The sequence below is a fragment of the Arvicanthis niloticus genome, chromosome 2 (assembly GCF_011762505.2).
Source record: "Arvicanthis niloticus isolate mArvNil1 chromosome 2, mArvNil1.pat.X, whole genome shotgun sequence".
In the NCBI taxonomy this organism is placed as follows: Eukaryota; Metazoa; Chordata; class Mammalia; order Rodentia; family Muridae; genus Arvicanthis; species Arvicanthis niloticus.
This window is the reverse complement of record NC_047659.1, coordinates 128,050,066-128,077,789: the sequence shown is the minus strand read 5'-3', so window position 1 is coordinate 128,077,789 and position 27,724 is coordinate 128,050,066. Positions and strand designations below refer to the sequence as shown.

Genomic DNA, 27,724 nt, shown 5'->3' with positions numbered 1-27,724 from the left:
TTCCCCCTCCCTCCCTCCTGAGCCGCCATCTTCTACATTCTTCCTTGGTCCTCACAACAGCTCTGGATGCACCTGTATTGGCCAGAGTGAGGACAGGTGGGGGACCAGCTCTGCTGATACACAAGTAAAATGGCTGTGCTAATGGAGAAGAATCTGGACTATTCTGCTTCCCAAACCCTAGCCTTTCCCATATGGGTCTGTTTGATGACTGGGCAGTTGAGAGAAGGGCTTAAGGTTTGCTCATTTTTAAAGCCTATAAGCGTCTTGGTGGTAGGCGAAATCAGGATTCTCCTCGGCCGGTCATTCTCTGCATGAAGCACTGGGCCAACATAGTCCAACTGACCATGGATGGGATCTCTGAAACCAGGGGCCAAAAGCACTCTGCTCCTCCTTTCAACCCGATTGTCTGAGATATTTTATCATGGCAATGGAAAGACAACACAGGAACTATCTGGATTTTGTGGACATGTGACAAGCCTTGCACGTGTGTTCTAGCTAATACCTGGAAACAGATACTGGTTTGGGCTCCTGGTGGTTTGAGTTTGAAACAGTGTCAAGGAGGCTCCATTGACTCAGTCTCCCCAAGGACCCAGGATATCGCCTTGGTAACTGAGCACTGTTTGCCAGATCACTGAAAGTGATTTCTTTCCCCAAGTAGGAGTAGTCTCCTACACTCTGAGAGAAGAAGCCAGCTACACCAGAGCACAAGGCCGGCATCATAGGCAGATGGGAATGGCCTTGCATGCAAGACTTCATTTAAGCACGATCTTAAATCTCTGTGTGGGCAGACCTAGCCAGGGAAACAAATCATAATCAGAAGGTTGCAGGGGCAACCTTCTTATGTATTGGCATGGGGCCAAGAGAGGCAGAAAGCTCCTTTCTCCAGTGAGCGTGTGCTTAGCAACAGGATGGACATCTTCAAAGGTGCTGGTCACAGTGCCCTCTCCTCTGGAAAGCATGCAGATGGTACCATTCATGCAGGGCCCGCTAGCTTCCTTTTCCCGATGTCTGCTCCTGACAAGATCCTCTTTATAACACCTCCGTCCTCAGGAAAGCGTGTGGGTGCTTCATTCTGTTCAAGGTGACTCTGCTAGGTGCTTAGCTTCAAGGGCTGGTAAAGCTCACTACTCACTCACTTCCAAACCGGCAGGGCCAGGGTGGTGGGAGCCACAGAGCCTGTGCTTCTGTTCCGATGCTGAGCCCCTGGAGAAACCATGCCTGAGTTTTTGTTTTTTGTTTTTTGTTTTGTTTTTTGTTTTTTGTTTTTTTGGTAGGGATGGATGGCTCTTGTCAAAGTAGAGACTCTTGCTTTCTTTTCCATAGATCAACTGCCAGTTTCATGCCATACGATGCCACCACTACAGACTGCCTGAGCCTTCAGGTCACCTTTCCCACCAACATGGACCGTGAGTCACATTAAGCCCTCAAGTCACATTCATTCCCTTAAGTTGCGTCAGTCGGGTACTCTGTCTGAGAACAGTAACAAATGCAGTATGTAGCTACGGCCTGGTCAGCATCTGTGTTCCCTGCTTCCAGACATAGCATCGCATTTTCTTGGTTTAGACAAACCATAGCCTGGGCATTGGTTCATGGACAGGAAGAATGGATTCCATGGTTGGGCATATGGTGTGGATAGGGCCAATCGTGCACTGCTTCCTGGATCTAACCACTGTGATTGACCTAAAGACAGCCCATGGACCATCTTAGCTAGAGATTTGGTTCTGGGATTTGCTGAGTCCCGGGACAGTGTGATTGCTGAGTGGACAAGATCCACCTTTCACAGGCTGCTGGGCTCAACTACACAGATGTTTGGTAATCCCCTCTCTCCACACAGCCTAAAACTGTGATCTTCCTGTGCTTTTTGGTGACTCCAGCCTGCTCTGCTGCTGTTGAGTTCAGCTTTTGTCACTGTAGACGTGGAGGTCTTAATTTAACATTCAAGAATGCCAAATTGTCTGAGCAGGTGGATAATGGGCTCAGAATTCAACAAGATAAATTTAGAGTCTTGACTTCAATGTCAGAAGTCAAGTGCATCCAGGAAGGACTCTGGGTACAGTGACATTTGGCTTCTGCTGGGAGTGAGTGCTGTTGGTGGGGTCCTTAACCCATGGAACCACAACCAGCCTGTGCTTGTCTTCTGCATGAAGAAGCTCATTCATGGCTGGTTCTTAGAAAATTGGGGCAGGAAGATGCTGAACAAATGGGAAACTAACCTGGGAGCTTATTTACTTAAAATCAATAAGTCAATAGTAGCTATGAAGGAAGTAAGGAGGGAAGGAAGAAGGGAGAGGGAAGAGGGGAAGAGAGAGGGAGGGAGGGGGAGGGAAAGAGGAAGGCAGGGAGGAACAGAGCGAACAGGAAGGGACTTAAGTAGGTCAGTCCTGGTGGCTCAGCCCATGTAGTCTCAACTATTAGAGAGGCTGGGGAAGGGTCTCTGCAAATTCAAGGCCAGCCTGGGCACCACAGTGAGTTCAGGGCCAGCTTGAGCAATTAAGTAAGGCTTGGTCTCAAAATGAAGTAAAAAGAGGGCTAGTGACAAGGGGGTAAAGAATTTTCCTAGCATATGTGAGCCAAAATTCACCACACGTATGCACACGCACACACACGCAAGCATGCACGGGTCTATCAGTCACTCCAAGGCCAGCCAGATTAGATTCTGAAGAGGACACAGTCTGTAGAGAATATTCACCTGTCTCAAAGCCTCATGTCACTAAATACATGTGAATGTCTGTTGGGCCTTGGACGAGGTAACTCCATTTAATCTGTTACCTTTGGTCACATAGGACAGGTAGAGGGCGTGATTAACAAGTCTCTACCTCCAGAGATTTAAATATTAATGAATTATCAAAAGGCCAGGGGCGTAGCTAATTAAGTTATTCCCTCCCCTTTCTCCCTTCCCTATAAGACTGGTCTCCCCTGGCCTTTGGCGGGGGGGGGGGGACGCACAACACCTGCATCCATTCACCATGCCATGAACAATAAAAGCTTTGGAAAACCGGACTCCACGTGTCCATGGTCTCTCCGCCTGATTCCCAGCTTTTGGAACCCTGGAACCTTGCCGATGCAGCCGCCGGCCAGCCCACCGACAGCTGCGTGAATGTGAGATCCTCCGCTGGCGGCGCGGGAAGCTCAGGTGCCGGACCGCCGTGAGACTCTGTCGCCGGACTCCCTCCCTTCCCCCTGCCCGCGAGATTCGTCCCCACAAATGTCCATTTTTACTCGAATATATTTACCGTATAGACACAGTAGGAGGAGCAGAAGGCTGAAGAGAAGAGACAGCGAGGGAGCACAGAGCAGGCTGATGCCCTCCTGATGAAACAGGGTGATGAAACAAGCTTTTGACAAAGACTGTTCTTTTCTACATAGAATCTGCTGAAAACTCAAGATAGAGACAAGGTGACTCGATGTGGCATTGGTAGACAAAGCCTAATGGCTTTCCTCTCGGGAAAAAGAATGGTACTTTGACAGAAAGAGAAAAAAGACAGCCACCTCCAGCATCCCTAAAGAATACGAAATGTTCCCAGAAGGAAAGCAGACTCGTTTTCTACCCCTACACCCCAGACTTACTTAGAAAAAGCTCACCATGGCAAAGATGGCAGTTTGGTCCAAATTAAATGTATTGGTTACTATAGCACCAATCGATGCCTTCAAATGTTCAGAGAGAAACTTCACCAAGGCTTAAATATTCCATGAATTCCCATTAAGAATCAAGAAATTTTGAAAAAGAAGACAAGGAGAAGGATTAACACGGCTGACGAGCAAGTCCTCTGATCCCTGCTCACAGAGACGGAAAGCAAAGGATAAACTATTGAGGGAGGAGGCCAGCATTCTTAGGTTTGTTACAGAAAAATGAAGACTTCAAAGCATGAAGAAAACTCCACCAAAACCATGGCTTGGGGTGTGGCTCAGTGGTAGGGCCTTTTTCTGGCATGCGCAGAGCTCAGGGTTAGAGTCCATAAGAATGGAACTGTACTATTAACACAAATTTCAATCAAACATCCTGCCACAATGTGGAACCCTGAGTCTTGAATAATGAGCTTGGCAGATTCCCATGTTTGGAGAGGAGGCTCTGGGGCCTAAAAGCAGTGTCAGAGTCCTTGTGGGAAAGCAAGGGGTGTTGCGAAGCTGATAGCTCTTGGGGAAGAAAACAGACAGACTTTCATTTACTACTTCACAGTAACATGAACTCCAGCGGGATTACATATTTGATTTAGTTAAACAACGTTACGGAGACCTAGAAGAAAATGCAAGTAAAGAGGTATTTCAAGATGAGGAAATGCTTTAAACTTGATTGGTATTCTCTCTGCAGGTCAAGACAGTGAGTAAATATTCTCATCTTTGTCAGCTATGTGGTTTCTGCTACAAACTCAACTGCGTGACTGCTGTCACAGATGATACACAAGTGAACCACCATAGCTCTGCTCCAAGGAAACATTGTCACAAAACAGTCCCTGGGGAGAGCTGGCTTTCAATTTGAACCCCACTCCCCTTTAAAGGTTTCTCTACTTTAGGTTTGATGTGTATGAATATAGTGCCTGCATGTATGTGCACATGCATATATATCCACCATGTGTGTGTCTGATATATATCTATCATGTGTGTGTCTGATATATATCCACCGTGTGTGTGTGTCTGATATATATCCGTGTGTGTGTGTGTGTCTGATATATATCCACCGTGTGTGTGTGTCTGATATATATCCACCATGTGTGTGTCTGATATATATCCACCATGTGTGTGTGTCTGATATATATCCACCGTGTGTGTGTGTCTGATATATATCCACCGTGTGCGTGTGTCTGATATATATCCACCGTGTGTGTGCGTCTGATATATATCCACCATGTGTGTGTCTGATATATATCCACCGTGTGTGTCTGATATATATCCACCATGTATGTGTCTGATATATATACACCACGTGCGTGTGTCTGATATATATCCACCATGTGTGTGTCTGATGCTTAGGGAGGCCCAAAAACAGTGTTAGATTCCCCAGAACAGGAGTCACAGATGGTCGTTAGCCCCCTGGTGGATGCTAGCAACCAAACTAGGGTCCTCTGGAACAGCAACAAGTCCTCATAACTGCTAAGCCAACTCTCCTGCCCCAAACTCTTGTCTTTAAAGGTATAAAAGCAATTAATAAAGTAATAAGAGATTGGGGCAAGCAGTTATAGATTCTTATTACATAAAGTTAAAAACTTCAAGGCATAAACAAAATCTTTACCATGACCATATCTTGGGGTGTGGCTCAGTGGTAGAGCCTAGCATGCACACAAATCCCTGGTTTCAAGCTCCAGAACTGTGAAAATAAACTATGCTGTTAACACAGCTTTAAAGCAAGCACTCAAATGTATGTACTGTAAGAAACACATGAGCTATGACTGACAGAAGAGGGTTGATCCCCCCCTTACTGTCCCCACCCATCTTCCCTTCTCAAACATGAACAGCCATTAAACCCACTTAAAAACAAACAAACAAACAAACAAACAAAACCAAAAAAGTAATAGAAAATGTGGACAAAAAAAAAACCAAAAAAACAAAAAACAAAAAAACAAAAAAAACCCAAAAAAACAGGTAACTCAATAGGCAATCAGTAAGATTTGGAAGAGTTTCTTAACCTTAAATACATTTTACAGAATGATAAGAAAATCCCTACAGGTGGATGTGGGTGTCTTACTTTTCTATTGCTATGAAGAGACACCATGGCCAAGACAACTTATAGAAGACATAGTTTATTGAGGAATACAGTTTCAGAGGGTGAGAGTCCATGACCATCGTGGCAGGGAGCGTGGCAGCAGGAAGCAGCATCTGAGAGCTCACACAGTGATGGACAAGTATAGGCAGAGAGAGCTAACTGAAAAAATATTATGGGCTTTTGAAACCCCAAAGCCTTCACCCCCAACACACACACACACACACACACACACACACACACACACACACACACACCAAGTCCACAATTTCTAGTCCCCCCCAAACAGTTCCACCAAATGGGAACCAAGCATTCAGATATATGGCAGAGCATGGCAGTAAAACCTTACTGGAGACACTACTGGAAACTTCACAGGCCTTTATATCCTCACATCCAACACATCTCTAAGAATCTACCCTAATTAATAATCCAAGCTGTGACCAAAGGCTTCCATACATTGATAGCATGCACGGTTTACATTAGGAAAATAACCTGGGGGGTAGCTCAGGTGCAGTAATAAGAGACTGCACAGATGATGGTATGCTCAGACTCCCATACATAGGTCGGCACTAAAGATCTGTATGCTGGAGGATGTGATCAAAATACATTGTGTATGTACAAAAGGAAAACTCCAACAAATTGACAACCAAGGGCTTGGCCTCTAAATCTCATTATGCTGAACATTTAAAAAAAAGTCAATCTATTAAAAATATGATTTCAAAGACTCTATAAAGACAAGACACAATATCTGACCACATTACTCAAGATCATTTGGCATTTTGATCCCCCAGCCTCACGGGAACCTCAAAGTGGCCACATCCTAATGGAGATTCCCAACTAGGACAGCCCAGCAAAGCTGGCCCTGCCTTCCCACGGAAGACAGAAACATTTGTTTTAGACAGGCAGTTGATGAGCTCCTATTGTGCAGAAGAAACATAAAAACCAACAGGTTACAACCCTGACTTAATGACCAAGGAAAATGTACCCCTCGATTTTAATTTCTTTGTTTGTTTCATATTTAATTTTTATTTTTTCAGTTATGTATGTGTGTCTGTGAGCGTATGTGTGTGTGAATGCAAGTGTCCAAAGAGTCCCAGAAGGGGCTGTTGGGTCCCCTGGAGTTGTGAGCCACTTGACATGGGGGTTAAGAACTGAACTCTGGTCTTCTTAGAGAGCAGTCGGTACCCCTAACTGGTGAGCCCTCTCTGCTGCTCATCTGTCTGTTTTTGATACAGGGTCTCATTATATAGCCCAGGCTGACTTCAAACTCACACTCCTTCTGTCCCAGACTCTGTACACTAGGATTACAGGTGTATGATGCAGTAGATACTCGTAACAGACCCCAGTTAAACAGAAGCTCTCCAGGGTCTCAGTAGTTAAGTAAACAAGCCCTTCACATTCCACCCCTTACTTAAACTTTCCTTCATGCACCCCTTGGGAAAGCACCCGGTACTTCCTAGATAAAAATGAGACTATTACCCGAGGCTCTTGGTAGTCATTGTATGTGTGAGCTTTATCTTCTTAGTGCTTCCCTTTCCTATGGTTTTGGAATATTCTGCAAGGACACATTATTTTTAGAATGAGAGGAAAAGAAAATTTCCTGTTCAAACATCATCAAAAATGAAAGTCAGAGCCATTTCCTTCAGATTAGCCAGGGCTGAACGGATGAGGGTCCTGCACCTGCAGCTTTTTATTATTGTTGTTACACTGTGGGGTGTGTGTGTGTGTGTGTGTGTGTGTGTGTGTGTGTGTGTGTGTTCTGTGCCATGACACACACATTGAGGTCACCTTGTAGGAGCTGGTTCTTTCCTTCCACTATGTGAGTTCTGAAGATCAAACTCAGGCTATAGCCCGAGTGGCCGTGCCTTCGGCCGCTGAGCCACTTTGCCAACATCAGAACAGATCTTTAGAAGTGCTCTGCACATTTAATTTCTGCATGTTTCATCTAAGGAAGCTTCCCCTGCCTTTGTGAGTGAAAACACTTGAGCTTCGTCCATGCAGTGAGGAACCACAAGGCTGAAGCCAAAAAGTGAACACACACACACACAAGGTACAACCTGGTAGGGTTTCTAAAGCACAGGCAGTATTGATATTTTCCCAAGTCCGTTTGCAGGGCAGATTTGGAAGCTTAGAGAGGCTAACTCATATGCAGGGTTCTGTGGGGTTTACACATCAGACCCAGGACTCAACTGCCGTCTCCAACCCCCCACCCCTTAGCTGATCTGTACCTTTTGCTTTCGCTTTTTCCTGTAAAACAACCACTCATCTGTGGTTATGATCTGTGCTCCTTTGGGTTATATGGACCCTGGTGTTTCTGCTGGCCATAGGCTCTTGGCTTTTGGGGTAGATAGACCTCTTATCCCCTGCCATGGCCATCCTGCCTGCTCTAAAACCCTTAGAAAACCATTCATCTGTTTCTTAGTAAATTACATCGACGAGAGCCATGTGTCCCAGCAACTCTTTTCCACACAAAATGTTCCACACAAAAATGATGGATAAATGTCCACATAAAGACTTGGATGCTATGTTCTCAGCAGCATTGATCATCAAGCCAAAATGGCAAAGATCCACATGTTCAGCCGTCGGTGAGGAGAAATCAACTGTGGTATATCCATTCAATGGAGCACTATATGGCTGAAACAAAGGAGCGAGCGCTCACATGTACAACCTGGCCAAGCTCAAAACTAGCAGATCATACACTGCATGATTCATGGTTTTATGGAACTGGGAGTGGGGCCTGGGGATGACTGCACAGGAGCAAAAGGTGATGAATACGTTCTAAAACTAGCTGGGTGCAGAGCTCTGGGGTGTTGTGGAAAATCCCTGAACAGTTAAAAATGGGCAGTGCATCTTATGATATGCAAATGAGACCACAAACTACTTTTCCAAAATAGGGTTTGATCTGACTACCCCAGCTTCAGAGCGCTGTGTGAGGCTTAAGAGAGACGGCGTACGGAAAGCAGCCGGTCTGGTGCACAGTACCTGATAAATAATCATGAAGGCGAGAGTCAGAATTCATAACAAGGAGAGCTTGCGCAAATGTGGAATAATAGATACCACAGAAATAACAGCCTCTGCCGCTTCCCCACGTCTTACCACACCTCCTCAGCATCCCAACTAAAGTCATCCCCTCAACCTTCACGTGGCAGGTGCATTATTAACCAGCTCAAGGGAAGAAACTGAGGCCTGGAGAAGGTAGGTTACCCCCTCCCCCAAATGCACCGGTCATCAGCGGGAGAGCTGAGATCTCGAATTAGGAGGATGAACTGCATCCTAATTCCCTCCTGGCTCTCCCCTGCCTCTTGGAAACAGCTAGGTACAGGACTTCTGTGGGTAGTGATGGCTAGAATGCCCAGGGGCCTGTGGGTAACTCTCCTTCTGGACCTGAAGAGTTAGGAAGGCTAATCCAAGAAAGTGTGTCAAGTGAGGGAACCCAGAGGTGTAGAGGAGGTGAAAGAACTCAGGGAACATGAGGGGAGCCTGGTGGAGGAATGGAAGGATCCTGGGAGTCAGAAGGATGGGGCACAAGTGGGTCCAAGGTCAAGGACATTAGCCAGAGAAGGACTCCTTTTCCAGGGGAACAACTCAAACACCCACCCATTGCAAGCACGTGGGGAGGTTGACTCAGGGTGCTCTGAGCTCGAGGGAGGGGGAGCCACCACCCCGTGCTCCCACGCCGGCCACTGTGAACTAACACCCAGCAGCCTCCCAAACACCAGCTCAGCCAGCCAGACACAGCGGGCTCTGTCAGGCTGCCAGGCAGCTGAGCTGAGCTCAGCAAGTCCAAGAGCTGACGGATGGCAGCCTCAAAGACATCAACCTGTGGACCCCAGGGTCCCTGTCATGCAACCCCCTACCACATTCCACACACCGCCGTGACACCAATCCAAAAGATCTTCTCTTGTTCAGATTTAATGACTTCCATCCAGCGCTCAATCATGTTTCCATATCCATCCAAGATAAATACTTAGACACCTGCTCAGAAGTTCACTGTGCACAAACAAAACTACTAGGGACATTTTAAGGATTCTGGGGAAGCCAACTGCAAGACGTTACACAATAAATTACTCGGGTCTGTTGTGCTGAGGGTGTCTGGCAGAAATAACTCCAAGACATCATATGGGGGGGTGGGGGGGTGGATGAAAACCAGAGTCACGTGACAAAGACTCCAGGATATCATTAGTTTCATAAAAGCTTCTGGAGATCTATGAGCCTCCTGGTCCATAGACAAAGGAGAAAAACTACCAGAAGGAAACAGGGAGAAAGAAAGAGAGGAGGGGACCTATTGCTCTGTACACACTCTGTACATATATTGTTAATTTTAATAAGAATTCATTTGTATGAATTTGATATTCTTTTAAGCATTAAAGTCTTTGAACCTGAAGAACCATTAAAATTATTGCTGTTCTGACACGAGGTTCAGGGAAAGTTTCAAAGGTCAAGAATGTTTGGTTGCTGGTTCTGTTGAGATGGGGGTCACATGTAGCCTGGGCTGGGGCCTTGAACTTAGTACGTAGCAGAGGATGACAGAATTTCTGATCTTCCTCCCTCTGGTATAGGGATCACAGGTGTGCAACACTACTCTCAGATGATATAGTCCTGTGAATCAAACACAAGGCCTCACACTCGCTAGGCAAGCCTTCCGCCCCCTGAAAAAAAACCATACATCTCCAACTGTTTCTAATTCCTGCCACACTTTCTTGAAGAGAAGCCCTCGGTGCTCTGTGACACAGATTGTAAAAATTGAAACCGGAAAGGCAAAACAAATTGTTCAAGGTTGTAGGCTAGAAATGGGAAGGAGGAGTGCCTTGAACTCCGACCTATGTTTCTTCGAAGCAAAGCACTTGACTGTCAAGGAGGGGTGATATTTGGGTAGTGGGCTGGGGAGGTGCCATCGCCCTGCTAGCTGTCCTGAAACATACAGCCAATTCCCAAAGCCTTTGCAGAGGCCCCTTGGGAGGGGAGATGGGGCTTTCTAGAAAAGGGGATAACTGACAAGTCGCGAGAGAGGAGTCAGTGAACTGTCACCTCTACCAAAAATTAGAGCTCGTCATGAGGCAGCCACCCCCTGAGTGGGATGGCGGTGCCACGTCACCCAGCAAACCAAACCGCACATGGGAAGGAGCCTCAGGGACACATCCCCAGCCTGAGCCATCCTGCCTCTCAGGGGCTCACCTCATCTCTCAGGGGCTCTCATCTGAACAGTTGGAAGCTCAGTGGGTCGGGACCCTGTCCCTGCTTATGTCCTAGAGCCCCTGAATCGAAACAGAATGGAGCTTTCAGAGTGTTCTAGAACTCAAAGGGTAAGGTAAGCACAGGTTGGCGTCTCTTATCTGACAGGCTTGCAATGAGGCATGTTTGATGTACTCTGAAACACACACACAGGATGATATCCTAAGGACAGGACCTAAGTCAACATATGTTCACTCTGTTTCCTAGATACTTGCTGCAAGCAGTTTGGGTATAATTTCTAGCCAACCTTCGTGTTACAAACCACCCCACAAGGTCGGGTGTATTAGTTCCTATGTGGGACATCATGTAGGCACCCCAAATGTTTCCAGTTTCCACGGCTACGGATGCTCAGCCTGTGAAAGCCCACGTTCTTGGTGCTACCAGCCCTCCGCTCTTCCATTGACTGCTTTAGTAACCTAATGCCAGGAGAGGGTGCAGATGGGTCCCGAAGACACAGACAGACTTCTCCAGGGGTAAGGCAGATGCTACTGAGTGGTCAAAGGGCCTGTGAACAAAATTCAGCTATAATGAGAAAGCACGTGCACAGAAAAGGAGGCCTAACCAAAGCTTGAGTCCTCTACCATCTTGGCAATGGAAAGCAAACCTGAAAAGCCACAGGGTAGTATCCTAGGGTTTTGGTCTTGTTAGACCATTTGGATCAAGGTTCTAAATCTCTCTGACTCCAATATCCCCATCTGTAAAATGGGTATTAGTAAACGTAACCAGTACAGGGTAAGTGTGCAACCTGGAAGCTGTGTGAACTTGCATTGATTGTGATATTCACACAGTTTGAAGAATGAAATCATCCTGGACAATGTGGTATGTACTGGTCTCTGCTTCCAGACTTATGGAAATTCCATGACAATATAAGCCACACATTTAATGAAATAAAAGATAACAATACGGTTGAGTGTGGTGGTTCACATCTTTAATCTGAGAGCTCAGGAGGCAGAGGTAGGCGGATCCCTGAGACTGAGGTCAGCCTGCTCTACAAAGTGAGTTCTAGGGCAGCCAGGGCCACACAGAGAAACTCTATCACAAAAAACACCAATATATATTATAATATAATAAAACATATCAATAAACCTGTGGAGGGTCAAACCTACCATCTTAGCATTTAAGAGGCTGGAGGATCAAGAATTCATGGCCATCTTCAGATACACAGCGACCAGCCTTCACTACTTAAGAGCCTGTCTCAAAACTCAAAACGCAACGATTCGAGAAACTCATAGCCACGTAACTAACATGAGGAGCCGTGTGCAGGATACTTCATGTGTATTACCCAACTGAACACCCACAAAGTCTACATGAGGATGCTACTGTCTCCTCCAATTATACAAGCAGAGTCTAAGGATAGGCAGTTAAAGTACGCCTCTGTGCCAGGGTCACACAGGGACCTGCACAACCAGTTTTAGACCCAAGATGTCTACCTTTAGGGTTTAGATACATTTTTTTAAAGTGTTTATTATTTTTATTTTATGTGTATGAGTGTTTTTCTGCATGTCTGTCTGTGTGCTGCCTTTGTCTGGTGCCTGGGGAGGTCAGAAGAATGTCAGATCCCCTGACTGTTTGTGAGCTGCCATGTGGGAATAGAACCCAGGTCCTCTGGAAGGGCAGTCAGTGCTCTGAACCTCGGAGCCATCTCTCCAGCCCTTGGCCCGGGTCTAGCTCTTAGTCACCCTCCAGCATGAACACAGCAGTGGAAAGTGAATCAAGAACGGGATCGTGGATGTGACTGTAACAGACCTTGGGTTCCTTCTCAGTGTGGAAAAGAAGACACTAGAAGGGCATGCCAGGGGCCAAGTGAGGATCGCGGAGAAGACAGACTTGGAGAAACACAACATCCTAGCATCCTGGAGCATCCGGCTGGAGGTGGGGGTGGGGGCTGGATGGGATACCACGTGCTCATTATTCTGTGTGCAGAGTGCCAGTGCTGCAGGAAGCAGGCTGTCAGTAAATATTTGTGGGAGGGAAGGGAAATTGTTATTGTATTCATTAGCCAAAAGCTGGACTCATTGTCTCCAAGAATGAAAATAGCTGTCTAAGATAAAGCTGAAGTAGGGGTGGGGGTGGGGCGAGATGGGGGTGGGGTTGGGGTGGGAAGGCTGTGCAATGACACAGGCCTGCAATCCCAGCTCTGGAGAATCAGAAGTTCAAGGTCATACTCTGTTGCATTACAAGTTGGAGGCCAGCCTGGGCTACATGGGACTGTCTCAGGAGTTGGGGAGAGGACTTTCCTAAGGCCATTCCCTTCCTAATTCAGACTGATGAGATGACCCACAGTGGACCTCAGGTGCAGCTGTGTGTATGTTTTTGCTCGCTCCTGCACAGTCCGTGGCCTGGAGAGCAGGGGACCTTACCTTCTTCGGCGTCATTCCTCAGTGAAGCCTCCAGCAAGGCTACACTAGCCTCGAAGGACACCTTCTTGCGACGGCCACCTGTGCTACGTTTCCGCTCATGCTTGCGCTTGCGATGAAGCAGGTCCTGTTCATACTGCGCCCACTTCTTCAGCTGCTGAGCCCGGCGCTTCTGGGCTGCGCGCAGGCGCTCCAGTGTAGGCACCTTCTCCAGCAGCTGCAGCTCTGTGAGCAGGTCCACGTGGCTGGCCATGGCCCCGCGCCTGCCCTTGCTCTGCCTGCGGCTAGCACGGTGAGCCCGGGGCCAGGGGAGCACAGGGGCTCCCAAGGGGCTGGAGCCTCATGGTGGGGCCTGGAGCAGGGAGACAGACACAGAGATGGACTGGTCAGTCCTGAGAACACACATTGTATAGTACAGAAAGTCACCTGACCTCCTGCAACCGAGTTCAAAGCTCCTTTGAGGTTTTCTATTTGTGCCAAAAGCAAAAGGGCAGATTCTTAGAGTGGCGTCCCAGCGAGGCCCAGCCCTGCTGTGAGCTGAGCCAGTAGCCAGTAGTGGCCACTCGCATTGAATTAATTACAGTAAATAAAGTCCAATCTCACCGACGCAGACTTCCTAGTGGTTTCTATGTTGAATACCCAGATAGAGGCCATCCCATTATTCCAGAAAGTTCTGCTGCATGATGGTGCTTGCTCACCTCTCAAGCCACAGTTAGCTAACAAGAGCCTGATCTTTGCAGTGTTATTGTACAAAGGAATCCTACTTCAAGAAATCAGTTATGTGACACTGGAACCAGAGGTAACACCTTAGGGACTGCCGAACCCAGGAAACCCCAGGCTGTGCAGTGTGTAACTAGAAGCCTTGGGGGCTGGGAATGGGACTCTGCAGGTAGAGCGTTTGCCTGGCAGGAACCAAATTGGGGTTCCATTCCCAGCACCACATAAATAGGGTGTGGAAGTGAATGCCTGTGATCCGATCCCCGGGGAAGTAAAGACAGGGAGGATGAGAGGTTTGGGGTCATTCTTGGCTGGCTATATAGTGAGTTTGAGACTAGCTTGAATTACATGAGACCTGGCTTTAAAAAAAAAAAAAAAAAAAAAAAAAAAAAAAAGGCAACAACTAGAAGCCAAGCTGTCGTACACATGGTGTAGGGTATTTCAGCTTCTCTTGTTTTGCTCGTGTGGTGCACACTGTTAATGAGGATGAACAAGAGGATGTAAGTAAGGTGTAGCTGCCATGGTTCTCAAAGTACAGCCTGGGCACCACGTGGGGAACCCCCTTCCAAGGCTTCCATGAAGTCAAAACTACTCACTAACCTTTTCCATTCATGTTCTGTCCCTGGTGTGCAAGGGGCCTCATGCTGCCCAGCAGGAGACGTATGCTAGATTAACACAGACATGCTGTGACACTCAGTGTAAAGCCCAACGTAGAGAGATGTGCAAAATGGAAACATCAGCGCTCTCTCTCTCTCTCTCTCTCTCTCTCTCTCTTTCGCGCGCGTGCGCGCGCGGTATTTTTGGTTCATTGGTTTAGGACAGTTACTTTTTTTTTTCATCAAATGTTATTTGTTTTGTGTGTATACATGTGCATACATGTGTGTGTGTGTGTGTGTGTGTGTGTGTGTGTATGTGTGTACGTGCATGTGCACAGCACCATGATGTACACGTGGAGGTCAAAGGATAACCTGCAGGAGTCGGTTCTTTCTTTCCATCATGAGGGCTCTAGGGATCAACCCCAGATCATCAAGCTTGGTGGCAAGCATATTTACCAACTGAGCCATCTTGCCAGCCCTCAGTTTGGAACTGGGAGACTGTCTCATAAAATCAAAAACATTAAAAAGTAAACAATTTGTATAAGCAAAAGATTTTTAAAATCCTGAATTTCAGCAATTAAAGTGCTCCCAACCCCAAAAGTTTGCTAACTATCGGACCTAGAAACTTTGGGCTGAAGTCCCCCAGAACACACTTTAGAGAATCTTCAAAAGAAGAGAACACACAGCTGCCATCAGAAGGTGAAGCCAACTGGCTTCACATCGGCACAGACCTGGGGGTTCTCTGAGTCAAGGGAACGAGGTCTTTAGACAGTGACTTGAAGCCTCTTAAAGACTGAATTCCTATCCCCTCCCAGAATCCCAGGGTAGTCAAGGGATAAAGGAACTGGCCACAGTTGTACACCTACTAGCAAAGAGAACGGAACTCAGAGGAACAAGAGATGGAAGTGTAAAGGCAGAACTCCCTCTACTCACCAGGCAAGGCTGACTCAGGCTGCTGGGATAATGGAAAGATGAGAGGGTCCACATTTGTGGGATGAGAGCTTCTAGGGAATCAAAGGAGCCTGAACTTTTTACCTTTGAGAAAGGTAGTATGACCCATCAGCTGCAGTCCATACTCTCCAGTGTTACAGAGTCTTACTTGTGTATGTTTCCTCTAAAGTAATTTCACCAGTGCATACCAGCACCATAAAATACCAATGGGTCCTCATCTATAAGCACCCCTCTCGGAAACCACCTAACATCTCTCCTAAGCGCCCCCCAAACCCACTGACATCCTGGCCTGTGGCACTAATCCATTTCTCGTCTCTAAGCTTTTGTTCAAATGACAGTATAGTAACATCTGACAGCTGGCTATTTCACTCCACATCACTCCTTTGAGGCTCATCTAACTTACCGTATGTGTCAATAGTTTGTTCCTTTTATATTGCTATCTAGTATTCCACTGCACATTAATTTGTTAATTAATCCATCCACTGGAAAAGATCTGGGTTGTGTCCAGTTTGTGGTTATTAGATTCATGGGCAAGTTTTTGTGAAGGCATAACTTTTCCTTTCTCTTAGGTGAATGCCCTCATTCTACAATTGTCAGGAGCCCTGGTAATGGCTCCAGTTAGTTTTAAAGAAATTGCCACTGTCTTCTCCAGAGGGCTTGGGCATGAATGAGCAGGGCTCCCTGGCAGCTTTCAGTGTTGTCCCTGCTCTCTACTTCAGCCACTGAGGTAGCTACTGTGGCTGGGGTTTTTGAGCATATGGGATTGAAAGGAATGCACCAACACACAGAGTCGTAGTGACATCAGGCCCCATGAGCTGGAGGACCAGATGCTAATTTTGCCTCTCTTTCTTCAGTCCTGCTCTGAGGACTAGCATGATTCAGAGATGGGTGGGGGACCAGCTCTGCCTTCTAGGAGGTTCCTGCCTGTCAATTTATCTATGGATCCACCCAGTCCTCAAAGCCACTAAGGAAGTAGGCACCGTCAATGCTGTCTCCCAGATAAAGAAAACAGAAAGATGAAGCCATTTACCCAACATTACACAGCTAGAAAACAGAGGATCTAGGGATGTACCTCGGTTGTTGGGCTGCCTCCTCATACACAAGAAGTCCTAGGGACAGGGCTGACCATGCTGAAGAGATCAAGAAAGTTTGAGGTCTGTGAGATGTACTTTCTGACTACAGGCCAGACTTAACCAGCAAACCTCCTGTGGTCAATTCATGTTTATTGGTCTGTTTGGGTTTAGCCCACACCAATCCTCAACATCTCAATTAATTGTTCATATTTAACCCTCGGAGTTTGTTTGTTTGTTTGTTTGTTTGTTTTTGGTTTTTTTTTTTTGTTTTTTTTTTTTTTTTCCAGTATCAGACTTTTAGCTTTTAGGACTTCAACATCTGGCCATGTGGATTCACACGGCAGGCACTAAAAGGAGCAGAGAAAGTCTGTGCTCTCTAATGGAACACATACCTTCTAATTTACCCCAGTCCCTACCACCATCCCACCCCACCTGACCCCACATCAACTGTTCCAATCACTAGCTCCTGTAGTCACTGAGTCTGAAGCCTTGTGTTAGGCAGACGGACACAGCAGTCTCCAAACATCAGAGATCTACTCAGCACAGAAAGGAAGTCTGTCTTGGAATCTCCACAACACAAACCAGGGCACAGCTGTTTACACATCAAGGCATGAACAGGCCTGCAGAACTGTCCAGCAAACACTCAGCAAAGGTTTTAGGATTCTAGGGACTGAGAACAGACAGTATGCTTACACTTATGTCACTCTCTAAAGAAGGAGAGTTTCCACTGGTGTTGAACTCACCTAAGTATTCTGTTTGGAGTCTTACAGCGGTACTGCCTACACATCCACTTCTTCGTTATCAACACTGATCACACACTAGGTAGGAAAGCCCCAAAGCATGCCAACTGAGGGTAGGAATATGCCATGCAACGTAACTGCATGCTAAAATGCCTTCCTCTTCTCAGACACCTTCCTAGCTGGGTATAGAAGCACATGCCTATGATCCAGCACTCAAGAGACTGAGACGTACAGCTCCAGTGAGTCTGAGACCAGCCTGAGCTGTACAGTGAGTTCCAAGATAGCCTGGGCTAATATGAGACTGTGTCTCAAAAATAAATAAATAAATAAATAAATAAATAAATGCCAAAAAAAAAAAAAAAAGAAAGAAAGAAAGAAAGAAAGAAAGAAAGAAAGAAAGAAACCTTCCTCAGGGGGGCTGGAGAGATGGCTCAGTGGTTAAGAGCACTGACTGCTCTTCCATAGGTCCTGAGTTCAATTCCCAGAAACAACATGGTAGCTCACAACCATCTGTAATAGGATCTGGTGCCCTTTTCTGGTGTGTCTGAAGACAGATACAGTGTGTTCATATACATTAAATAAATAAATCTTTAAAAAGAAAGAAAAGGAAAGGAAAAGAAACCTTCCTCAGCCATCATCTCAACTGGGAGCTCTAAACGTGGAAAGAGAACCAACTCTTTTTATATATCTAATACACACAAAGAAAAACTACTGAAACCAAACATGGTAGTACAGGCCTGTAATCTTCCCTTCCTTTTCCCTCCCCTCCCTCCTTTCCTTTTCTCTCCACAGGAGCCTGAGATGGGAGAATGGTAAGTTCAATATCAGCTCGAACAAATTTGCAAGACTCTGTCTCAAAAGACAAAGGAAAAAAAAAATCTGAAGACACAGCTCATTGGTAGGGGGCTTGCAACATGGGCCTTTGCAAACAACAGAATACGCCCTTTCCACATCTTTTAAAAAAAAAAATCCTCAAAGGTTTCTGAAGAAAAAAAGCATCAGTCTGGTGCTCATAGGCGGTACCATCTTTAGAGCCATGCCAAGCTCTCCCCCTGAGGTTCCCAGCCTGGGGGAGGGGAACAGCAATGGTATTTAAGAGGAAATGTAAAAGCATCGTTTAGTTTTCTGTGGATGTTTTCACAGCTACTGTTTATTTATGGAAGTGACATGAAATTTCCATATATATATATATATATATATATATATATATATATATATATATATACACTCCATTTCAATCTACAACTTGTGACTTGGTAGTAAAGAAAAATGAAATAGTGTCAGAATTCAGTGTTGGCAAGATATGTAAGACACTGACATTTGGGGAAGCCGCCTCACAACGACAACTGGTTCTCATGACAACAGTTTTAGAGGAGAACAACTCACATGGGTTGGGGGGGGGGGTGTTCTGTGGTTTAGTTTTAGTGCTGGGGGGTGGGGAACCCAAGGCCTTCCATATGCTCTCTGCCACTGAGTTGCAGCCTCTGTCCTAGAAGCACCCATATTAACTCAGCAAATACTTTTCAAGCATTCAACCAGGACTATGCCAGGATGAGGACATAGCTGGTGAAAGACAGATGTGGTCCCTGTCTATCTGATGGATGACAAACAGCCAAGGGGACACAGAACAGGCAGAAGCCAGTGGCAGAGGCCTGACTCCTCCCACAATGCTCCCTCCTCCCACGAGGCTCCCTCCTCCCATGAGGCTCCCTCCACAAGCTCCAGACAGTCAGAAAGTGTTTACTGCATTGCCCTCTTTGCTCTGGGCCAAGAAATTAAGGACAGTAGACCAGCCCCCTGGAGAAAGGTATGGACAGCATCTCCCAAGAGCAGTAAAAGGGGCCAGGGCATATTTTCTGTGACTTTGCCCCTCCCACCTTACCCCTTGGGTTTGCTTGCAGCAGGGCCCCAGGACAGTTCCCTCCTGACTGCTAGTTTTCAGGTGACCTAGTTTCCCCCAATAGACCCACACACCTCCTCCGCCCCCATCCGAGAAAACCCTGCTCAGGCTAATTAAAGAATTGCCTGGTGCAGGCCAACAGCAGCCAGGCAGACACACTCCCATCCCTCAACCCTCCAACCCCCACCCCCCCAACCCCGGAAGGGCTCTGGCCTGTGTGCTGGGAAATCCCAGGAATCCAGGACTCCACTGAGCTTGGAAGTGGCTTCAAGAGACTCTTGCATCCCAATCCATACTTGGACAATGGAAACAGTGCAGGGTACCTGGCCCTGGGAGAACAACAGCCTCAGTATTTTAAGGAGATCCTCAAGGAGGCCAGGCTTGGAGGTAAACCAGTGGAATCACAATATTTTAAGCCTGGTGCATGGCGAAAAGTATCGATGGACCATCACACAGGCCTGTGGAACCTCAGCTCATAAGAGGGCCTGGGCTGGGGTTATGATATGGGGGTCTGCAAGGCACTGAGGTCATCAGGAAGTGTGTTTGAGTGCGAGAAGACTGAGTCCCGGGGAAATAGGGTGGGGTACTGAATTTTCCCAACATCTGGGCCCCATACCAAAATAACTCAATTGTGACCAACAGGAAGTTTAAGGCCAAGGCATTAACTGGGCTCTGGGAGAAGCAGGAACAGGCCACCAAGGTAGTGTCATCTTGGCCCCCAGACCTTGAACCTGCCAGCTGGCAGAGTCTAAACCTGGTTCTTCTCCATGCACACACTCATCCTTGCTGCCTGAAGAAGGGACCAGTGTGCGGATCTGGGCTCCCACAGGCTGGACACCATGAGACCGGCCCTTAAGGGGAAGGGCAAGAAAGTTGACCAGGGTCCTCTGCGGAAGTGGAGCCATAGGATAACAGGAGGCACAACAGATGAAAAGCCATTGATAGGAATGAGCGTGTTCCTGGAGAAGAGCATTTTAATGGGGGGGGGGGTCTCAGAACTCTTTCATTATCCTGGGCCCTGATTGGTCAGAGGTCTTGGCAAAGGCCTGAGCCCAGACAGGGATTGGTTCTAGGGTAGGCATATGTCTTAACTTGGCCCAACCAGAAGCTTTTTCTTCCCTCTGTCTGAGAAGCCAGAAGACTGAAGTGAAGGTGCTCTAAAGGCAGTCTCAAGATGAAGTCAATGCTTGGGTGGTACAAGAGATAAAGGAGTCCTTTGATCATTAAGACGCTGGACTCCAGCTAGCCAAACCAACACATCTTGTGTATTATGTAACCCAGTTACTTATAACCCAGAATGTCTTAACACACAGCAAGGATGCTTTTAAAGATGCAGGGCTAGAGACCTCAGGAAGGGCTGTGGCTTCTTGCAGCAGACTATTATCAATATGTGGACTTTGCTCTACAATAGGTCTAAGTAGAAGGCCAGACTTGAGGAAGGGCAGAAGGTCAAGGTTGGGTTCCAACAGTAGTCATGTCTGTTAACTTGGGAGAAAGGACACACTCATGCACGCACGCACATGCACTGCACACGCAAGCGCGCGCACGCGCACACACACACACATACACACACTCACACAGGAGCAGCTGATTGACACATCTTTGGAATCAAGCCTATCGGTTTGAGAAAAACAACATGAGGGAAGGTGAATTCAAATTGAAGAGACTTTCAAACATGAGTCAGAGAGAAAGAGAAAGAGTTTCAAAGTTCACACTGTTAAAATGTTCGGCTTTTTTTCCCCCCAGTTCCTTGGCTATTCTTCTCCACAGTCTTGGCAGGCGCCAGAGGAAGGGCCACGAGTGCTTTTCTCCTCCTGTTTCCTGTGCTGCTGAGCATGAGGGGAAAAGGAAAACAAAACAAAGAGTGGTGGTGCCTCCCCCCAAAATCCCCCTCCCCGGCTCTCACTCAGGACCTGCTTTTTCTCTAAAAGGATGCACACCCCCGCCCTCCCACAATGCATCTGAATAACATCATCCTTGGAACAGAGGCCCGAGATGCTCCACTCCTGAGCAAGGAGACTTGCTCCAGTTATCCGAATTAGAAATCACCCCTCTGCCTCCGGCCCCGTTTTCAGGAGACTCAGTGCACTGATTGTCCTGCTCCTGCAGGGATGACCCTTTTAGACTCTGGGCACAGTCACCAAACACAGGCCTCCTGGTTCTAAATATAATGAAGGATCAGGGTCCCCAAGGAACTGCCCTTCAACTCCATTTCTCCCAGACATGTTACTTCATTCAGATCTCTTAATGGTGGACCAGACCTTCTGCTTGAAGCCCATCTTACAGGGTTTCAAATGTATAGTCAAGAGAAGGCAGACAGAATTCATAATTCACAGGAATAAAGAGTGATCAGATAACCCATGGGCCTGGGCTCTCTCTGGAGATGAATCATGTTCAGCTCTGGAGTACCAATGGCCTTCACTTGGACTAGTTGAGGACACTGGTTGCTTCAGCCTCAGTCAGAGTCAGATTCATAATATAGAAGTGCCATCAACCTGGTTTGAGGGGAAAAAAGAAACCTTCTAATGCAAAATTAAAGGCCAGCCCTAGAACAATGTCGGGGTCCCCCAGAACTCAGTAACCACCTATCAGGCTTCCGTAGACAGGTTTCCCAGGGGCCCTAATCCTGGCTGGACTGGGAAAACATCCAACCAGAGTAAGAGTTCTGCTGAGCATGTCTGGAACCCCACATCTGACAACACAACCTGTCAGGTCCATTTCAAGCAGATGATTGGTTGATGTTTGGGGTTGGCTCTGCGTGTAAACGTGAGATGGCCTCCTTAGGCTTCCTTCCAAGAGGTCGATTTCAAAGGGGTCGATGGTTCAGTGGACACAGGAAGCCCATGAACACATCAGTCATCCACACTGAGCTTCTCATTAGACACATGAACCCAGAGAAGCCAGACCACTTATAGGTATGAATGCCAGTGTAAGGAGGGGTCCAGGGGCCAGATACAAAGGCCAGGGACACGAAGACCTGATATAATATCTGTAAACGTCCCATGTGGTCCCATCAATCACAGCCACCAGTTTCCCAAAGAAACTTATATAACGGCTAGGTAGAGGGAAAGGAGAGTCATATTACAAACCCAGTTCCTCCAAGATTGGGGGCGTGGAGCCCCCACCCCCATCCCCTGTGCAGGAACAGAAAAACTTCCTCCAAAGCTGGAGGATCATTTTCAAAGCAGGCCACCTGCGGACACAGAATCCCCTCCTAGATCACAGGTCATTAAACAAGGGACAGCTGCTAGGAATGTCTAACTCATCCCCTCTGCACCCCTCCCCTCCATCAGACATTCTTGACTAAGCTTTCCTGCCTTGTGCCAACTCTTACGTTGCTGGGGTCCATTTGGGGCAGTATGAGGAGAGAGATTATCAATGGAAAAGATTAGCAATGTCTGCCATGGCCATAGAAGTGGGCAGGGACTATGAACACACCAACTGCAATTCTGGTCTACAGCATGCTTGCCTAAACTTGGACTTCAGTGTCTGCCTTTGCCCCCTTGATTAAGATTCTAGTCCTCCGTATGGGGATATAGCTTAGTGAGTAAAACTCTTGGCTCAAACATGAGGACCAGTGTTCTGATCACTAGAAATTACACAAACAGTGCTCTGGAGAGGCAGTCAGGGGTTCCCTAGATCAAATTGCCTAAAAGAACTGCAAAGCTCTAAGTTCAAGTGAAAGGCCCTGTCTCTGTATATAAGGTAGAAAGTGATAGAGGAAGACACCCAACATCAACCTCGTACTGGCTGCTTTCGGGTGTCAACTTGACACAAGCTAGAGTCATCAGAAAGGAAGGAGCCACTGTTGAGGAAATGCCTCCATGAGAACCAGCTGTAAGACATTTTCTCAATTAATGATCAATAGAGAAGGGCCCAGCCCATTGTGGGTGGTGCCATCTGTGGGCTGGGTTCTGGATTCTAAAAGAAAACAGGCTGAGCAAGCCATGTGAAGCAGACCAGTAAGAACTGCTCCATGGTCTCTACATCAGTGCCTGCCTTCAGGTTCCTGCCCTGCTTGAGTGCCTGACCTGACTTCCTCCAATGATGAACCATGATCTGGAAGTATAAACTGAATAAATGCTCTCCTCCCCAACTTGATTTCTTACCATGGTGTTTACATCATAGCAACAGAAACCCTAACTAAGACAACCTCTGGATTCTTCATGCGCCCACATACACATTAACACACACACACAAGCACACAAACACACACACACACATACACACATACACTTAAAGTCAGTTTAATCTTCTAGTCTTAAAGTTTTATTATGTTATCAAACCAGCTAGAAGGACCTCTAGGATCCCAGGACACTATTTGAACAACACGGAATCGCTGTCACATCAGAGGTGGACAAGAACCTAACCTGTTCTTGTGACTAGAATGACCTCGGCTCCATGCTGCTAAGGAGCTGAGGGCCAGGTTCTAGAAACTGACATCCTGAGCCAACTACAGCAAAATGGCAGCATGTGCAGCTAGCTGCCCCATCTCCTCAGGCTGTGCCTGAAGCACAGAGACACAGCATGTTGCGGAGGGTCCATTCTTAAAAGATGAGAAAGCTAAGGCACTGCCACCAACTGATGCCCCTCTCAATCCAGAGATCACCTGCTTGTCCATCCCCAGCACCCGGGGATGCACAGCCTTTCTAACAAAGAGAAAGCACTGTGGTCCAATCAGTAACAAGACTCCTCTCTCCGCTGCAGACTCCTGGAACACAGGCCTAGAGAGCTGTCACCCCTACACCTACTCTCCACCCACACCCCCTCCTTTCCCCCCTGCAGCCAGAAGCAGGCTTAGCCAGTTGCGAAGCTGCTGGAATGAAGATTTTACAAGACTTCTCATATGAACTATTTGCTGAGGTGTGTGAAATAATGCCGGAGAAGCAGTTAAGTTTGGAGATGGTTCTACCTGGAGGACAGGATGTCCTACCTGGAGGATAGGATGAGAGAGGGAGGGGCCAGAGTGACTCAGAGTTGATGTGGGCTCTCTGCCAGTCCGTGGCAGATCTGGGGTCCAAATGCAAAGTTTGTACACAAAAACAACAGCAGGAGAGACTCCCAAAGCACCTCAAGTGTTTTTAAAAGATCCTCCACGTGAAGTACAAGACTTCAGACTCTGCGGCATTAGCAGCGAGACGACTAAGAAGACATATTGGTTAAGTAAGCAGACAGACCAATTTGCGCGAGAGAAAACTGTCAAGATCGTTACAGAGCAAAAGCATACGCTTAGCTCAGCTAAGGGGAAGCCTTTCAGGGCCTGTTATCTGTGCCCATGAAATGAACCCAGGGAGAGAGAATGGTAAGAAAGAGCAGCAGTTCCTCCAGTTAGCACCCCTCCCCCATCAAGTGCCACTGGGACACCTCGTGGGAGCGCTGCACTAATTCTGAAGATATAGGTATTGTCTCCATTCCAAAGAGACTACAGGATACTATAGGCTGAGGCTACAGCTCAGTCGGGAGGGTCCTTGCCTAGCATTCACAAGGCCCTGAGTTCAATCCCCAGCACCTCGTAAACTAGATATGGTGATAAGCACCTGTAACCCTAGCATGCTGGAGGGAGAAGCAGGTGGATTTGGAGTTCAAAGCCATCCCTGGCTACATACCAACTTTGAGACCAGCTTGGGATACACAAGACTGTTGCAAAACAAAACAAAAACAGAAGGTAGAGTCAGAAAGGTTAGGGCACTTGTAGAGCTAGGCTCTAGCTTTTCCGTGCTGGCATCTCTTCTTTACCAGCCTGCCATTTGTTTGAGGGGTCAGTACCTAGGTGGGCCATTTGCTTGGTATGGTTAGTATCTCCCCTACTTGAAAATAAGAGGGGGAAAAAATACCCAGGCAAAGATGAGCTCAGAAGTCTGACTGATATAAGGAGAGTTCTGTTTTGTTTATTGGTTTGTATTTTGTTCTGTTTTTTTTGTTTTTTTTGTTTTTTTTTTTGAGTCAAACTCTCATGTAGTCCAGGCTAACCCAGAACTCAGTTCGTAGCCAAAGATGATCTTGAGCTCCTGATCCTCCTGCCTCTAGTCCCTGAGTTGTTGGGATTTCAGGCCTGTACTGTGATTCTTAAGGGAAATAAATAAAATCTGCATTGACTTTTGTTTGTTTGTTTGTTTGTTTTGTTTTTTCTAAAAAAAAAAAAAAAAAAAAAAAGCTGATTCAAGTCAGACTTCACTTATTATAGGAACTGACTACGTGTGTAGGCTGGGCAGGAAATGGATGTGCCTCACTCCACACTTCATCTCCTGTCTCTTTGAAGGCTCCAGGAGCCCAGGCTCCATGACCAAATATTCCCTTTCTCGTGACTGAGTTACTTTTCATCCTTATTTTACACAGAACAGCTCCCAGACTAGATTCCTAACAGTGACTGTCTGGTCCTCTCCTGCCTGGGACATGAAATAGAAGTTTCTAGATCCTCCCCAGTTTGATGAATTTTTTTTTTCTTCCCAAATGCAAGGTTTGAAGTTTCCCGGTACTGCACCTCTGACCTCCTAGGTGACCGTGCAGGGACACATGCTGTGGCCGACTGTTTCAGTCACTCCCCTGTGATCTGCAGCCAGGGTTCCTCCCTTTGATTCCCTCTTCCTGGGTGTGCAGAACTCTGAGCAGACCTGGCTTCCCTATTCCCTTTGAACCTGAAAGTCCCAATGCAGGAAGCCGTGTTACTATAGCAATAGAATTCAGCTCCCTTCGTCAAAACCCCAGGCTCACTCTATTAACCATGGTGCTTTGCACTCAGATGTCTGGGCCGCTCTCATTTCCTCTCAAATGACAGTTTCCCTCTCTAGCTCAAATCCCAGGTCATTAACAAGTCACTAGTTTGGAGGGGTTCTTTTTAGCGGGGTGTATGTACCTGTGTGTGTGTGTGTGTGTGTGTGTGTGTGTGTGTGTGTGCGCGCGCGCGTGCGCACATACACATGCAGATGCATGGGGGAAGGTCAGAGGTCACAGGGCTGATGTCTGGTATCTTCCTCCATCACTCTCCACCTTGTTTTTTGAGACTGGATCTTTCAACGGGCCTGAAATTCATTGATTTGGCTAGACTGGCTGGGCTAAGCAGTGAATTCCAGGGGTCTACCTGCCTTCACCTCCCCAGCAGTGGGGCTACAGGAGTGTGTGTGCGCTACCCTGACTTTCACACCCCACGGTCTCATACTTGTTTGCAAGCACTTTACGAAAGGCTCCATCTCCTTGGCCCTAATTTGGGGTTTTCCTCTGGCTATTTACTCTACCAGTCCACTTCTATTTTCAGCCGAAAGCCTTACTTGCTTAGTCGATGGAGGAGGGTGTATTGTCCCTGCTGCACCAGAAGCAGGAAAGTGGGTGGTTCTGAGGTCTCCTGAATGGACAGCGCTGTTATTCAGCAAGATTCTACAGCTAGCAAGGGCAGAGCGTTCCTGCTGGACCAACCTTCCAGCCTACATACAACTGTGGACTCTACGATCCATCCACCTTCCAAACGAAGGCGGAAAACACCAAAAATCAGGCAGAACCTGGAAGGGACTTGGCATTTAAAAGAACGTGAGGGAATTTCCCTCCATCAGACCTGTGTGTACTGGGTGACTCGAGGGCAAAATTCAGTCAGACAGCTGAAAGTGATGGAAAGTATCCCTCCCCAAAAAGATAAAGCCATAGAACAGTAGACCTAAATGCTAAGTAATATTTTTATGGCTTGAAGCTTGCTAGCATACACTTAGAGAGGAAAGCAGAAGTTCAAGGTCATCCTCAGCTCATAGTGATTTGAAACCAGTCGAGACTACAAGACATCCAGTCAAGATAGAAAGAGGGTGGGGAGAGAAACAGGATGGGAGGCTGTGCCCAACTCTGCCTGAATGCTACATGCTCTGGGAAGATGTCAAGCAGTGCAAATCAGGCTCAAAGAAGTGAGATCTCAGCTGTTGCCGACTACTGTGCTGGCTCCTTTTATGTCAACTTGACACAGGCTAGAGTCACTGGAGATAAAGAAGCCTAGATTCAGAAAATGTCTTCATTAACACTGGGCTGTAGGCAGGCCTTAGAGCATCTTCTTAATTGGTGATTGAATTGGTGATTTATTTGTTTTTTTTTTTTTACAGAGTTATCGGCAAGGTGTAGTGGTACATGCCTTTACTTGAGCCCTTGGGAAACAGAGGTGGGCGGAGCCCTGTGAGTGTGAAGCCCATGTGGTCAGTCTGGCGAATTCCAGGCCAGCCTGAGCTACATAGTGAGAATTTGTCTCAGAAAAAAAAAAAATTATGTATGTAAGGATTCTGTCTGCGTGTGCCTATGTGCACCATGTACATGCCCATTCGGGTAGTGCCATCCCTGGACTGGTGGTCCAGAGTGCTGTAAGAAAGAGTGCTAGAAGGAAGTCAGTAAGCAGCACTCCTTCATAGCCACCAAATCAGGTCCTGCCTCCAGGTTCCTGCCCTGCTTGAGTGACTGCCTTGGCTTCCCTCAGTTGACAGTGACGGATGTGTAAAG

The 27,724-nt window shown here is 47.1% G+C and overlaps 1 protein-coding gene across 2 annotated transcripts in view; it reads right to left on the bottom strand.

The window, feature by feature from the left end:
- The window catches only part of Ppp1r16b (protein phosphatase 1 regulatory subunit 16B), a 96,033-nt gene that overhangs the window by 53,111 nt on the left and 15,198 nt on the right, over nt 1-27,724 (bottom strand). For both annotated transcript variants that reach the window (XM_034496472.2, XM_076930156.1), the window contains exon 2: nt 13,288-13,636. In XM_034496472.2, coding sequence (XP_034352363.1) covers nt 13,288-13,537 — 250 coding nt within the window. In that variant the 5' untranslated portion in view covers nt 13,538-13,636. The remainder of the gene's footprint in view (nt 1-13,287; nt 13,637-27,724) is intronic.